The sequence below is a fragment of the Mastigoproctus giganteus genome, chromosome 8 (genome assembly GCF_048544385.1).
Source record: "Mastigoproctus giganteus isolate SK-2022 chromosome 8, ASM4854438v1, whole genome shotgun sequence".
Lineage (NCBI taxonomy): Eukaryota > Metazoa > Arthropoda > Arachnida > Uropygi > Thelyphonidae > Mastigoproctus > Mastigoproctus giganteus.
In genome coordinates this window covers 135,541,898-135,556,333 of record NC_143582.1, presented here as the reverse complement: position 1 = coordinate 135,556,333, position 14,436 = coordinate 135,541,898, and the positions used below count along the sequence as shown (strand labels likewise).

The 14,436-nt window shown below is 35.4% G+C and overlaps 1 protein-coding gene across 1 annotated transcript in view; it reads right to left on the bottom strand.

Moving 5' to 3' along the window:
- LOC150081839 (U6 small nuclear RNA (adenine-(43)-N(6))-methyltransferase) overlaps positions 1–14,436 on the bottom strand; it is a 142,144-nt gene that overhangs the window by 41,168 nt on the left and 86,540 nt on the right. The window contains exon 5 of the mRNA XM_090380339.1: positions 1,024–1,116. Coding sequence (XP_090236465.1) covers positions 1,024–1,116 — 93 coding nt within the window. The remainder of the gene's footprint in view (positions 1–1,023; positions 1,117–14,436) is intronic.

Below are 14,436 nucleotides of genomic sequence, written 5' to 3'. Positions count from 1 at the left end.
ATTAACATTCAGCTTACTCAATCCAGTCAAGGCTTTAAACACCCCAATCAGTTCTCCCTGCAGGTGCCTGGTCTCAAAGACACTGCAATTTGCAGAGCCAAAGCTTTTCTAGCTAAGTGCACCCTTTTGTTCCCTTAACCAATATGGTTGCCTTCTTTGCACCCATTCAGTAGATCTACATCCTTCCTAAAGTGAGGCTTCCAGACCTGTATACAGTACTCAAGATCCAATTAATGGTTATGCATTTAAACTTCCCAAAACTTCTTTTAATAACACCCCAATAACAATATCGATGTGCTCAATTCCACCTTACTAAAGCTACTTGCAAAAACATATAAATAAAAATAAAAGAATTGAAATTAAGATATCAAAAGTTAAATCTTCATTATAAAAATGAAATATATAAATATACTTGTAAAAATATATCTCAAGTCCAACATATTTTTTCGCCTAGTTGATGCAAATTAGGGATCAGAAATTTTTTTAAGCCAAGAGCTAAATCAGCAAAAAATTAATAAAAGAGTCAAATTTTGGGATCTGCAACATTCAAAAAGAAATAAACATGACAAACAACACAACACAAGAAACCTGTTATATATTTTTCACTGGGTTATTTGTGCTTAATTATATCAGTGAATTGAGATAAAATATTGATTTTTTTTTTAATTTTATTTATTTACTCAATGTAGAAAATGAGACACTGTTTCATGTGCTTTAGGCCATGTCAGGATACATTTAGACTACCTGACAGCAGCTTTTAAGCTACTATCATTAAATTCAATAGGCCTGTAATTTCAAAAATAACATTTCCATATGAAAGATAACACAAGTTAGTTTAAAAATTTGAAGAATTAACCTTATTGGAAAAAGGAAGGCACTCAATTATTGGAAAACGTCTGGCTAAGGCATAAGAGTTGGCAGATATGCTTATTAAACATTCTTAAGAAACACTGTTCATTAACTGCAAGTGTGTATCAGCAAAATATTTTATTTCTATTTATAATCAGACCAAATCTAACTAACCTGTACGATAGCAAAATTTTTGCAAAATGTCCATGCTACACCCCATCGCATTGTTTTTCCTTGACAAAATTCAGTAGTTGCAAACTGAATACCCTATAAAAAAAATATTATCAGAATCACACAATAAAACATAGTTAAGTAATTTTATATTTAACATTATGGAGAGAGATGTCATAATATACAATATATTATAACATCCAGCACCATAGTATTCAACAAATGTCTTCTGTATTCAAATGCAATAAAAATATTTAATCTTTTAAACTATTGTGAACCGTTGTTTGGTTTTTAGGAGCATTAGCAACTAAGACCATATTGCTCCAGGATATGCGGTGGTCATTCCCTGACCTTTCTGCATCTGGTAGTGATGGGCTCAAACCCCGGTCTAATCAAGAAGCATGTGCTACGCACTGCTGCTCCTTCCCACTTGGCTACGGAGGCGCCAACTATTGTGAAAAAAAGGACAATAATTATATCATAAAACTAAATGGCAAAGTGCAATTCTACTATCTAAGTATTACCAATTATTACCTACTACCATTTTCATTTTATTTTGAATGTTTTAGCTTAACATTTAAAATAAAATGAAATCATACAAATAAGAACAAAACAAAGCAACTCCACCCCCAGCAGTGCAAATACACAAGTCCCCCCCTCCTTGTTGGGGGGCTTGTGTTCACACCCACTAGTTTCCTCAATAAATGAAAGTAATAAGTTAGTTAATGTACACAGTGCGTTAAATTTCAGGTACATTCATTTTTTTCCCTTTAAAGTAGTTGATTTTTTTTTTCTTTAACAGAAGTGAAAAGTAAATACAGGCAGTTCTTGCTTTACGAGTTTTTTTTTTTTTTAAGTACCAAGTATCAACAAAATAGAAAATATTAATTGCAAAAAATGAATGTTAAACATTTATAAATATCGCATTTCAAACCACGCATGTAGCTATACAATACAGTGTATTCCGCTTTACGATATTAATTCGTTACCATCGTATCGCAAAAATATTGTAATGTGAACCCAATAACACATTGTTTTTTGGTAACTCATTCCGCGACCTTGGAAGTTCAAATTTTCGCTATATAACTCCCTAAAAGTTCATTTTTATAGCTTAAATTGTATTAGTTACCAATTCAAATAATTAAACACACTACACTTTCATTGTTATCATATGTTCTGTTATAAAAATCAGTTTTGAATGCCTTTGTGATATTTTTCTAAAGCACATTTCTGGAGGTCATGACCATAAAACAATTTGCACTTTCCGGTTTATTGGGCTTTTTTGTTACTGTAAGCAATTATAAACGAGTAGTATAAACTCGATGTTATGCATTTGTGAAAATACCGATAGCTGGAATTGTGTGGCTGGATTTTTACGTTATTATGGTGAAATGTGTTTTCCCTTTACTGAAATATTAAATCACATAAAAAAACAAAATTTCATAATCTTCTCTTCATTCCTTTTTTTTTTTTTTTTTTAAGCTTCGTAAATTTGTTACTCCACGGCAATCGTGTTAGTTGCATTTTGTGCATTCCGTTAAAAAATTATTATGCATGCTATTGAAATTTATAAAAAATAAGAGAAGATTATCTTGGTAACAAATGCCTCCTGGAGCATTTCTGAAGAAGACGACTCCTTGTGCAACAAACCAGGGAGTGCCGAGCCAATAATTAGTGATCAACGAGTGTGCATTTAGTCGATATGATGAAGAATAAACATTCTTTAACATTTGTAAGTCATAAATAATTTTCCTATTATTATAATTTGTTTGATTTTACAGGCTACGTTTTCATTTCTTTGGATAAATCAGTCATTGTTTAAACAAACTAATTAGCTAACTAATTTCACTGTTGACAACATAACCCCTATTTTTAACATTATGTCTATGGGAAATAAATTCCCGCTTTACGAGCGCGTGCTAGGAATGAGTTAACTCGTTCCTGTATAGTTATCGCCTTATCAATTAATTACAAACTTTATAGAATGCTTAATAAAAATGTATAGTTTTACATTTTCTAAATTTAGCTGCTCATTTAATTAGAAAACTGTATAATATTTATTACCTTTCTCTCATATACTCTTTTTTAATTCCTTTCTCTCTCCACACACAAGGTGGAATTAATAGGTCTGTTGATAGAATGTAAAAATGCTATTTGTTATAATGAATTAAGCAAAATTATATGAAAAACTGAAAAGCCAATTAGAAAAGATAACTGTAAAGCAAAAAATGATTAAATTAAATTAAAATAAGCCAGCATCAGATATGGGTGGATAATTTTGGTTAGAGGTCCAAAAAAACAGGTAGAGCAAATATAAAATTCAAATCTGATGTTAACTAAAAATTATCTCTCCGTTGCCACCCAATATACTTATTGCGTATTGACATTTCTAAGTGTGGGTACCACCTGAATTCCATGTCTGGCTATGCAGCAAGTGGAAGGTGAAATTAGGTAAGTACTTAGGACAGCAATAGCCACTCCTGCTTCCATATTACACTAACAGCTCAGAATGTTGAAAAGATTTAAGGAAAAGGATAGCAAATAGAATATGATTGCAGAAAATACATTAGGTGCAGTTACGTCCTGTATTAGTAATGGCTCTGGATTAGATAGGTATTCGCAATTTGGTAAGGGTTATCTTTGTCTCTTTGTGTATCTAGAATTTTTTATGTCTACTTTTAATTTTGAAATGACCATCAACTATAATAGCCTCACTAGCCTTAAGAGCTCAATTCTATTAGATTCTCAATTCTATTCTCAATTCTTAAGATCTCAATTCTCAATGCTATTAATTATTCTTATTGTAATTGAGAACAATTACAATAAGAATAATATCTTACAATCTTAATATATTACAAACCACTTGAATATATATATAATTCATTATGAAATAATGGAAAGGTAGGAGTGAAAAATAAAAGTAAGAGGAAAATATATATCTAATGTATATTTAAGCTTTGTAACTCTAAATTTTTATACCTCAAGATCTATTAGAGTAATTCGAGGGAATTGAGGTGCTATGGCTTTACTTAGTCTCCTTTCCCCTTATGTCAGCATAAGCTTTCTTTTACACATGAATATAATAAATACACCACAACTCAAATGATATTTATTGTTGGCTCTCATTTTTCGTATTATTTGTTTCAAAGCTATCTGTCGAGCTAGATGTTAAATTAAAATTTAAATATAGATTGCCGAAATGCCTATAATTTTGATCATTTGGACCTAGTTAAACAGGTAGATAAAAAAACAGAAACAGAAAATCTTGCTAATTATTGGTTGGATATATTGAATGGTGCTAGTCCTCGAAAATGTACCATTCAAGGTATCCTATTATCAATAATTAGCCTCATAATCATTATTTTATTTTATATTTTTATTTTATTGCTAATTATATGTTTATTTGTGGGGTATAACGAAGTAAAACAGCACAGGCTATCTTAGTCTTTATAGGTTCTTTTTGCCTAATGGCTCACTTAGTACTCTTATACTATTAAGCTAAAGTTTTATCCTACATCTGCTCTTTTGGTCTATAGACTCACTGAGCACATTTTATACACATACACTATTACAGTAATTATATACATATATATATATATCTTCACAAAAGACACCATGTTCACATGTCATATATGACAATACATGTGAAGCACACAGTCTAAAGCTAACAATTTAAAATTACAACTCACTACCCGTACTGCTATTGTATCGGTCTTCGAGCCAAAAGTGAGGTTTTAATTGTGATAAATTAGTAGCTCGTTGGGGCATATATCTTTTTGTTTTTAGTTAAGGATATAACTAATTTAATATTGTGATCTTTACGATATAATGTAACACATACCTCGAACTTGATAGCTTGTTGTTGTTGTTATTATTTGGTTTTTAGGAGCATTAGCAACTAAGGCCATATTGCTCCGGGGATATGCATTGGTCATTCCCTGACCTTTCCGCTTTCTGTATTTGGTGGTCACGGGTTCAAAACCTGGTCTAATCAAGAAGCGTGTGCTACGCACTGCTGCTCCTGCCCACCTGGCTACAGAGGTGCCACTTGATAACTTAAGGTATAACGTAAAACTAGACAGCATATTATATATCACTGCATTCAGGCATCTATTAGCATAAAGTAGCATTGTCAATAAATCAATTCAATTTATTAATTTTAATTGTGATTGATTAAATTAAATTAAATTAAATTAAATGGAAATCAGACTAGACCAGCAAAGCAATGAACACAAAATAGCAGAAGTGCAGTGGCTTGGGGGAGAACCAAAGGAGGCAATTCTCCAACGTATCACAGCCTAAAAAAAATGTGCAACTTGTGGTGCAAAGAGTGTGAAGAAATTAGGCACCAACTCAGCATTCTGTTGGGCATCTATGAGAGCTGTTGATATTGTTGAACACATTGGCACTAATGACATTAAGAGCAGGAGATCTGCAGATTTACTTAAGTACATGTCAAAAAAAGTCTCAAGTTAGGACTGAATTTGAAAGCGTCTGCAATTCTGCCCAGAAATTATAGGAGAGAGTATACGATAAGAGCTTTGTCAATCAATTCAGCCCTGGAGAGATTGTACAAGGCTCATGGGGTAGAATTTTTCTACGAATGGTCTGTGCTTGTTAACAGGAGAGGCTGCTTCTATAGGGATGGGATACACATAAAAAGAAAGGGTGCAAGAATATTTGCTGATGCTATCGTTTTTTGGTGGGTTGGAAAACTGCTAGCTTGGTGAGGTTTTCACAGACTAATAGATTAACAGTAGCCACATGCCAAGGTGAAAGTAATTCTTGCACTGCTTTTATTGGAACGAGAAGCAGCCTGGAAAGCAAGGTGCTGGGTATTTCAAGAACTGCTGGGAGTCATTGTGGAACAAGTAAATACATGGGCTGTGTTAGGGTAAGTAAGAGTAAGAACAGGTGCCTGTACACCAATGCTAGGAGTATAGTAAATAAATTTGATGAGCTGGTCAACACATCAAAGGAGGATATTGTTGGGGTATCAGAGACATGGTGTCACACAGATATAAGGAATGCAGAATTGGAATTTGGGAAGTACAATGTATACAGAAAGGATAGATAGTATAGGAAGATAGGAGGGATCATAATGTTAATTAAGAAACAAAAGCTAAGTCAGTGCATGCAGTTTACATAAGTGGGCAGTGCAATTAGGATTTATACAAAACCCGACTTTTGAAAAAACCGGTTTTCGAATTCCAGTATTTCCAAAAAAAAAAAAAAAAAAAAAAAACTGCTAACCAGTTTTCGAATTTTTACGAAAAAAAAAAAAAAAAAAAATATATATATATATATATATATATATATATATATATATATATACATATTATTATACATATATTTGAACGTTTAAAATAGCCAGAAACTGAATCTTTCATAATAACAATAAAATAAAAAAGGTACAGCAAAACCATCAGAGGCAGCAAAAAGCATATTCCTCTACATGATGCTTGAAATGTAACCATAGAAATAAATTAGAATAGGAGTTAAAAATAATGCCAGCAGTATGGCAAGACAAGAGCGAAAATAAAACATAACGATAAACCATTTATCGTTATGTTTTATTTTTGCTCTTGTCTTGCCATACTACTAACATTTTTAATTCTATGGTTATATATTTAACCATTTCTATGGTTATATATATATATAATTAAAACAGTAAAAAAATATTTATACTTATTTTAAAAATTTTCAGTTTATTTAATATTTATGGAACTACAAAATATAACAAAATAAAATATACTCCATACAAAACTAAATAAAAAAAAAACTAAAATAACTAAAATTCGTACAAAATATAAATTATAAATTTATTTCATTTAGTATTTTTATTCAGGAAATATGATTTCAAAAAACAAAATGTCCACTGAACGATTACTTAATCTTGTTCTTACTCTAGATACAAAATTGCCTGAAACAGAAAATACTCTCACTGCCTACTGAACTTTTATCGTTTTCAGGGCATCAAAAAATAAATCTAAATTCTTTATTCTTTTATTGGTTGCCTCAAATACAGAAAATTCGGCCTTCATTGTCTTTGGATTTGATATTATTTCTTCTGTTTCCTCAAGAAACCTATGAATTGATTTTTCCATGGCTTCTTTTAGAGCATTGCCCTGATTAATAGTTTCTCTGTCTCTGATATATTCATAATCGGAATCTGTTTCCATACAAGAATTCAGATATATTCTAGACAATATTTTTCAGATAACTTAATAATATCGAGTTTTGAAACTAGTGGAAATACACTAGATTTATTTGTTGAAATGTTTTGTGGATTTTGCAAATATAGCAAAAGGGTTACCAATCCAGCTTGTCTTTTTTCTTGAATTCGTACTTCTAAAGCATTTAATAATTTGGAACTAATTTCAGTCTTCAATTTTTTTAGTTCATTTAACAGAAATTCAAATATGCCTTCACTTGTTAATAAATTGGCACCTCGCCTGCCTAAGTCTCAGCTGCTAGATGTACTGGTCCCAGCACTTTAAGAAGCTCCACGATTTTAGGATATTGAGCTTCATTCCACATATGAGAAGCACCAATATCATTGAAAGCTAAAACAACACATTCTTTTAATGTTATAAATCTTTCAATCATGGCCTCTAAACTATTCCATCTTGTTTGGCAGTCAAGAATCAGACTTAATTCCTTTCCTTTTTCTTGTTTTACATAATTCTGAAGGATGCTATCTCTTACGGGAGATTTTCTAAAAAAATTACAAATTTTTCTAATTTGGGAAATTGATTGTTTGTAATTGCCAGACAACATAGGGAATCCAGAGTCGTTATCTAGATCAATAATATTTAAAAAATCCTCGCCATAGTCATCTTCCGTTTCCTCACTTGTAACATATACATCGATTTCAGCAATTTCTTTATTTTTATATAACACATTATAGGTCGTTACAACTATGTCGGTTGCTAGATCCAAGCTAAAAATTTGTAGTCTCTCAAAAAATAATTCTAATGTTTTCTTAACATTGCAGGAACTAGCTATTGGAACTAAGGCCAAATTAAAATCTTCCGCAAAATGGTGTATGTTGATATTCAAATATCTGCTATTTCTTTTGCTAGTCCACTCATCTAAAGTTATAGAAAATTTTTTCCCATTCTTCTTAATACAATCCAATTCATTTATAGTTTCACGTTTTGCATTGTCGTAAAACATATGAATAAGATCTATTACTCGAGTGTTGTTTTTTGGTAATGAATATCCCCGTTATTGCAAAGACTCTCGTATGAATGAGCTTGTTGTAATGCTATTAATGGACAATCCATCCATTGCAGCAAGTTTTGCTATATTTTTTTCTAAACTGCTACTTTTTACGAAATTAAAAATACTGGCTTGTTTTTATGGGCAGGAGGAGGGTCCAGGTGTTTCTTGCTTGTCGATCGTTTCTGTTTTCTTGTCAATTATTATTTTATGAACTGCTTTCAGATGATTATGGAGATTGCTCGTAGATGATCCTTTGCAGCTCAACATTTCATTACAATGATTGCAGCATGCCTTGTCTTTTTTCAACCTTTTTGAAATTATCCCAAACCCCCGACTTATTTGCAACATTCATTTTGGTCTAAAAATCAAATGAAACATTTAAAATACTTTTATCAATGACATTAATATTTAATAATGAAAGAATGCTATGTTATTAGAATAGACATTAATATATTTACTTCCGGTTTTTTTGTTTTTATTAACTAAAACAAGAATAATAACAAGCAATAACAAACTTCCTATTCCTGCTTATGATCAAACTCAAGTGAACGGAGCTGTTGCGACACGGCGTGTTGTGTACTGCGTAGTATGCAAGACTAAACTGGTCTGGTCTGGTGGGGATGCACATGAGCAACACAGCTGATGTCATCGGTCAGTCTGTGTAATGCCACATAGAATAGCATAATAGAATGAGTTTGTGGATTTGCATGTAAAACATTCTCCTGACTCATGAAAATTAGTTTTACTACAATATGCTTGTGCCCGAGGCGATTTCAAGTCAACATGTTAATGTTTCTAATTAAATAATTAATTTTTACATTAATTCTAGTATCTAAAACCAATTTTCAAATTTAACAAATGTATCCAAAAAAACTGGTTTTTAAAAACCAACAAACCCCAAGTGCAATGTTGAGTCAGTTTGGTGTCACATAAGTGGGAAAGGAAAAATGAAGGTAGGTGTGTGTTATAGGCCTAATGACCCTGCTGGGTACAATGAACAACTATGAACAACTGTACAGAGAAATAGAATGGTCCAATAAATCAGGATGCCTTATAATGGGGAATTTTAAATGGAACTAGTGTCACGCACACAATAGCAAGACTTTTGTGGATTTATTGGATGATTATTTTATACAGCAGCATGTTCGAGGGGCAACCAGAGGGAGTAATATTCTGGATCTGATTATCAGCAGTGATTATTCATGCATTAAGAATCTGCAGACAGAGGAACCACTGGGTGGCAGTGATCACAGTGTATTGGTGTGGGATTTACTTAAAGAGTTTTTGATTTCGTAAAGTTGACTAGAGTGGTCTCAGATAGTTTTTAAATTCTATACAGTGAGACCAAATGATGATGTTACCAGCAGCAAATTCTAAATGGAAAGCATTCAAGGAAATAATCTTGGAAGGGGAAGTCTTGGCTGACCAATTTGATTGGATACTACAATATGGTCTCTAAGCAACTGGATACAAAAAATAATCTTGATATCATATACATGGATTTTAGAAAAAATTTTGATACTGTTGCATATAAAAGACTGCTGTGCAAACTGGAGCAGTATGGCATACATATGCATGCACACGCACATGTATGTACATGTTTGTTTGTTTATTTGGTTTTTAGGAGCATTAGCAACTAAGGCCATATTGCTCCGGGGATATGCGGTGGTCATTCCCTGATCTTTCCGCATCCTCCGTATTTGGTGATCACGGGCTCGAACCCCAGTCTAATCAAGAAGCATGTGCTATGCACTGCTGCTCCTGCCCACCTGGCTATGGAGGCACCACATATATATGTATGTACATGCACACGCACATACATATATATGTATATGCATCGCTTTCCTGAACTAGTGGACTCAATGCCTCGTCATGTGACTGCTCTTATCAGGGCGAAAGGTGTGCCTACTCATTACTAGGTAGGTAGGTATCCCATGATTTCTGTCCACTAAATGTACAAGGTCATGGTTAGGCCACATCTAGAGTATTGTATACAGGTCTGGAGGCCTCACTTTAGGAAGGATGCATATCAGCTGGAATGAGTACTGAGAAGGGCAACCAGATTTGTGAAAGGAGCAAAAGGGTGCTCTTACTTAGAAAGGCTTCAGTCCTGCAAACTACAGCGTCTGGAAACTAGGCACCTGCAGGGTGATCTGATCGAGGCTTTTAAGGCTTTGAATTTAATGAGTAAGCTGAATGTGAATGGTATTCTTCCTCATGCTGACACTAAACACATAAAGGGGCATACATTAAGTTGAGGAAGGATGGTTGCAGGATAAATGTGCAGAAGTTTGGCTTCCACCAGCAAGTGGTTGATTGTTGGAAAAGACTTCCATCTGTTGTTGTGGAAGTGGATGGTTTGAATAAATTCAAGGAAGAAATAAAAAAAATTCTTGGATTATAAGGATGGGTGAAGTGTGTTTTTTTTTTTTTTTTTTTTTGGCTGATGCTACATAAGCTTGCTTTCTTGCATCATTTGCTACTACTACATAAATTAGCATTAGCATTAGTAGAGGCATTTGATGCAAGAAAGCAAGCTTATGCAGCATCAGCCAAAAAAAAAAAAAAAAAAAACCACTTCCACTTCACCCCTCTGTTCGTTCAAAATACCTGTCCAGCTGAGCCTTAAACTTATTTAGGCTATCAACCTCCACCACAAGGGATGGAAGTCTGTTCCACCAACCAACCACCCGCTGGCTAAAGGCAAATTTCCGCACGTCTATCCTACATCTGTCTTTCCTCAATTTGAATTTATGCCCTCTCAGGTGATTTTTCTGAGCTAGAGGAAGAATCCCATCAGCATTGAGCATGCTTAAACCATTCAAGGCTTTATACACCTCTATCAGATCACCTCGCTGGTGCCTAGTCTCCAGACACTGTAATTTGCAAAACTTAAGCCTTTCTTCGTAAGAGCACCCCTTTGTTCCATTCACTAATCTTGTTGCCCTTCTCTGTACTCGTTCCAGCAGCTCTACATCCTTCTTGAAATGAGGCCTCCAGACCTGTATACAGTACTCTAGGTGTGGCCTGACCATCGCCTTATACAATGGAATAATCACCTCCTTATCCCTGCTGGAAAAATTCCTGTACATCATTGACAATACTCCATGAGCTACTCTTGCAGCCCGTCTGCACTGCTCAGAGAACTTCATATCTGCCTGCACAACCACCCCCAAGTCCCTTTCATTCTCTACCACTGTCAGTGTTGTACCACAGAGTTGATACGTTGCTCTGGGGTTGCTGTTTCCCATGTGTAGTACTTTACATTTGTCAATGTTAAACTTCATTTGCCACCTCTCAGCCCATCTGCTCAACCTTTCCAGATCCTGTTGCAGCAGCATAGTGTCAGTAGTGTCCTTGACAACCCTGCCAACCTTTGTATCGTCTGCAAACTTGGACATTAAGCCCGATATACCATCATCAATATCATTTATAAATACAGAAAACAATAATGGACCCAACACTGAGCCCTGAGGGACTCCACTAATAACATCAGTCCACGATGAGCAGTGTCCATTGATTACCACTCTCTGTCTTCTCCCCCTCAACCACCCCTTTATCCATAGCAGCAATTTGCCTCCAATGTCACACTGCTCCAATTTGTGTAGCAGTCTTCCATGTGCAACAGTATCAAAAGCCTTTCTAAGATCCAAGTATATAATATCAAAGTTATTCCCTGCATCCAGTTCTTTTGTGACTGCATCATAGTATCCAATCAAGTTGGTCAGGCAAGACTTCCCCTTAACAAAACCATGCTGTGTCTGAGCTATAACTGAAGTCTTGTCTAAATGATCCTGCAGTGCTTCTTTAATCAGTGCCTCCATTAATTTTCCTGGAACAGAAGTTAAGCTCACAGGTCTATAATTACTTGTGTCAGCCTTTGATCCTCCTTTGTGAATTGGGGTCACATTTGCACATTTCCAGTCTATGGGTACCTCCCCTGAATCCAAGGAAGCTCTCATAATTATGGCTAAGGGTTTGCTTACTTCCTTTGCTGCCTCCTTTAATATAACTGGATAGATCCCCATCCACCCCGGGTGCCTTTCTTGTGTTTATCTTCAACAGTTTCTCCTCCACTTTACTCCCAGTTATTTCAAGATTCTGTAGCTTACTGTTAGAGTTGAATACACCTCTGGCATTCCCCTCGCTGAATAACTCCTCATGTGTGAATGTCGATGCAAAATATTCATTTAGTTTTTTAGCTACCTGAGCAGGATCATCAACACTTGACCCATCAATATCAAGTGGACCAATCTGATTCATCCCCTTCCTTCTAGAGTTTACATAAGTAAAGAACTCTTTGCTGTTTTTCTTTGAATCCCTTGCCAAGGATTTCTCATAATCTGCCTTCGCCTGCCTAACCTCCTTTGTAACTTGGTTGCATATCAACTTGTATCTATCATAGGCTTCTGTGTCATGTGTTAATTTGTTGTTTGTTTGGTTTTTTTTTTTTTTTTTTTTAGGAGCATTAGCAACTAAGGCCATATTGCTCCGGGGATATGCGGTGGTCATTCCCTGACCTTTCCGCATCCTCCGTATTTGGTGGTGACGGGCTCGAACCCCGGTCTAATCAAGAAGCGTGTGCTACGCACTGCTGCTCCTTCCCACCTGGCTACGGAGGCGCCGTGTTAATTTGTATGTATCCCATGCATTTTTCTTCTCTGCCATATGCCTTATTAGTTCATCTGACATCCATTTTGGCCTAAACCTTGAACAATATTTCTTAGTTGGTATGTAAAGCCTAGTAGCTTCCAAGATAAGTTCTTTGAATGCTTCCCATTTTGAATTTGCTGTTGGTAACATCATCAGTTGGTCCCACTGTATAGAATTTAAATACTGTCTCAGGCCATCGTAGTCGCCTTTACGGAAGCAATAACCCTTCCCTTTACCCCTAATGGTAGTTACCTCTTTGAGTAAATCCCACTTCAGCACACTGTGATCACTGCCACCTAGTGGTTCATTTATCTGCAGATTCTTAATGCATGAAGAATCACTGCTGATAATCAAATCAAGAGTATTACTCCCTCTAGTTGCCTCCCGAACATGCTGATGTAGAAAACAATCATCCAATAAATCCACAAAAGCCCTGCTAGTGTGTGAGTAACCAGCCCCCAAAATCCAGTCAATATCTGGGAAATTAAAATCTCCCATTATAAGACACTCTGATTTACTGGCCCACTCTATTTCCCTGTACAGTTCCTTATTATACTCATCAGAGTCATTAGGCCTATAGCACACTCCTACTCTCAATTTTGATCTCCCAATGTTTATGTCACACCAAACTGACTCCACACTGCACTGTCCAGCGATGTCGACTGGCTTCACTTCCTTGGTTTTTATGTGTTTCTTAACTAATAGCATAACACCTCCCCCCTTCCTATCCTGTCTATCCTTTCTGTAGACGTTGTACTCCCCAAATTGCAGTTCCGCATCCCTTATATCTGTGTGACACCACGTCTCTGATATCCCAACAATATCTGCCTTATATGTTTTGAGCAATACCTCAAATTCATCAAATTTATTTACTAAACTCCTAGCATTGGTGTACACGCAAGTATACCTGCACCTGTTTCTATTCTTAGCTACCCTAACACAACCCATGTGTTTACTGGTACCGCAATGGCTCCCAGCAGTCTCTGAAATACCATGCATCTTGTTTTTCAGGCTTCTGCTCATTCTAATAGAAGCAGTGCAAGAATCTCTTTCACCTCTGCCAGTGGCTACTGTCAATCTATTGGTCTTTGTCTCCCCCCAAGCTAGCAGTTTTCCGACCCACCTAACACTGCCTCGATAGCATCAGCAAATATTCTTGCACCCTTTCTATTTAAGTGTATCCCATCCCTGTAGAAGCAATCTCTCCTGTTAACAAGTACAGTCCAGGCTGAAAAAAATTCTACCCCTTGAGCCTTGCACAATCTTTCCAGGGCCGAATTGATCGACAAGGCTCTCATCATATACTCCCTCCTATCGTGTCTGGGCAGAATTGCAGACACTTTCAAATTCAACCCTAATTCTCGGCTTTTGTTCAACAGTGACCTGTACTTGTTAAGTAATTCTGCCGGTCTCCTACTCTTAATATTATTAGTGCCAACGTGTACAACTATATCACCTTTTGTGCCCTTAAAAGATGATATTCGCTCTACAACATCATCAACCTTTGCCCCTGGCAGACATACCCTGGTCCTGTTC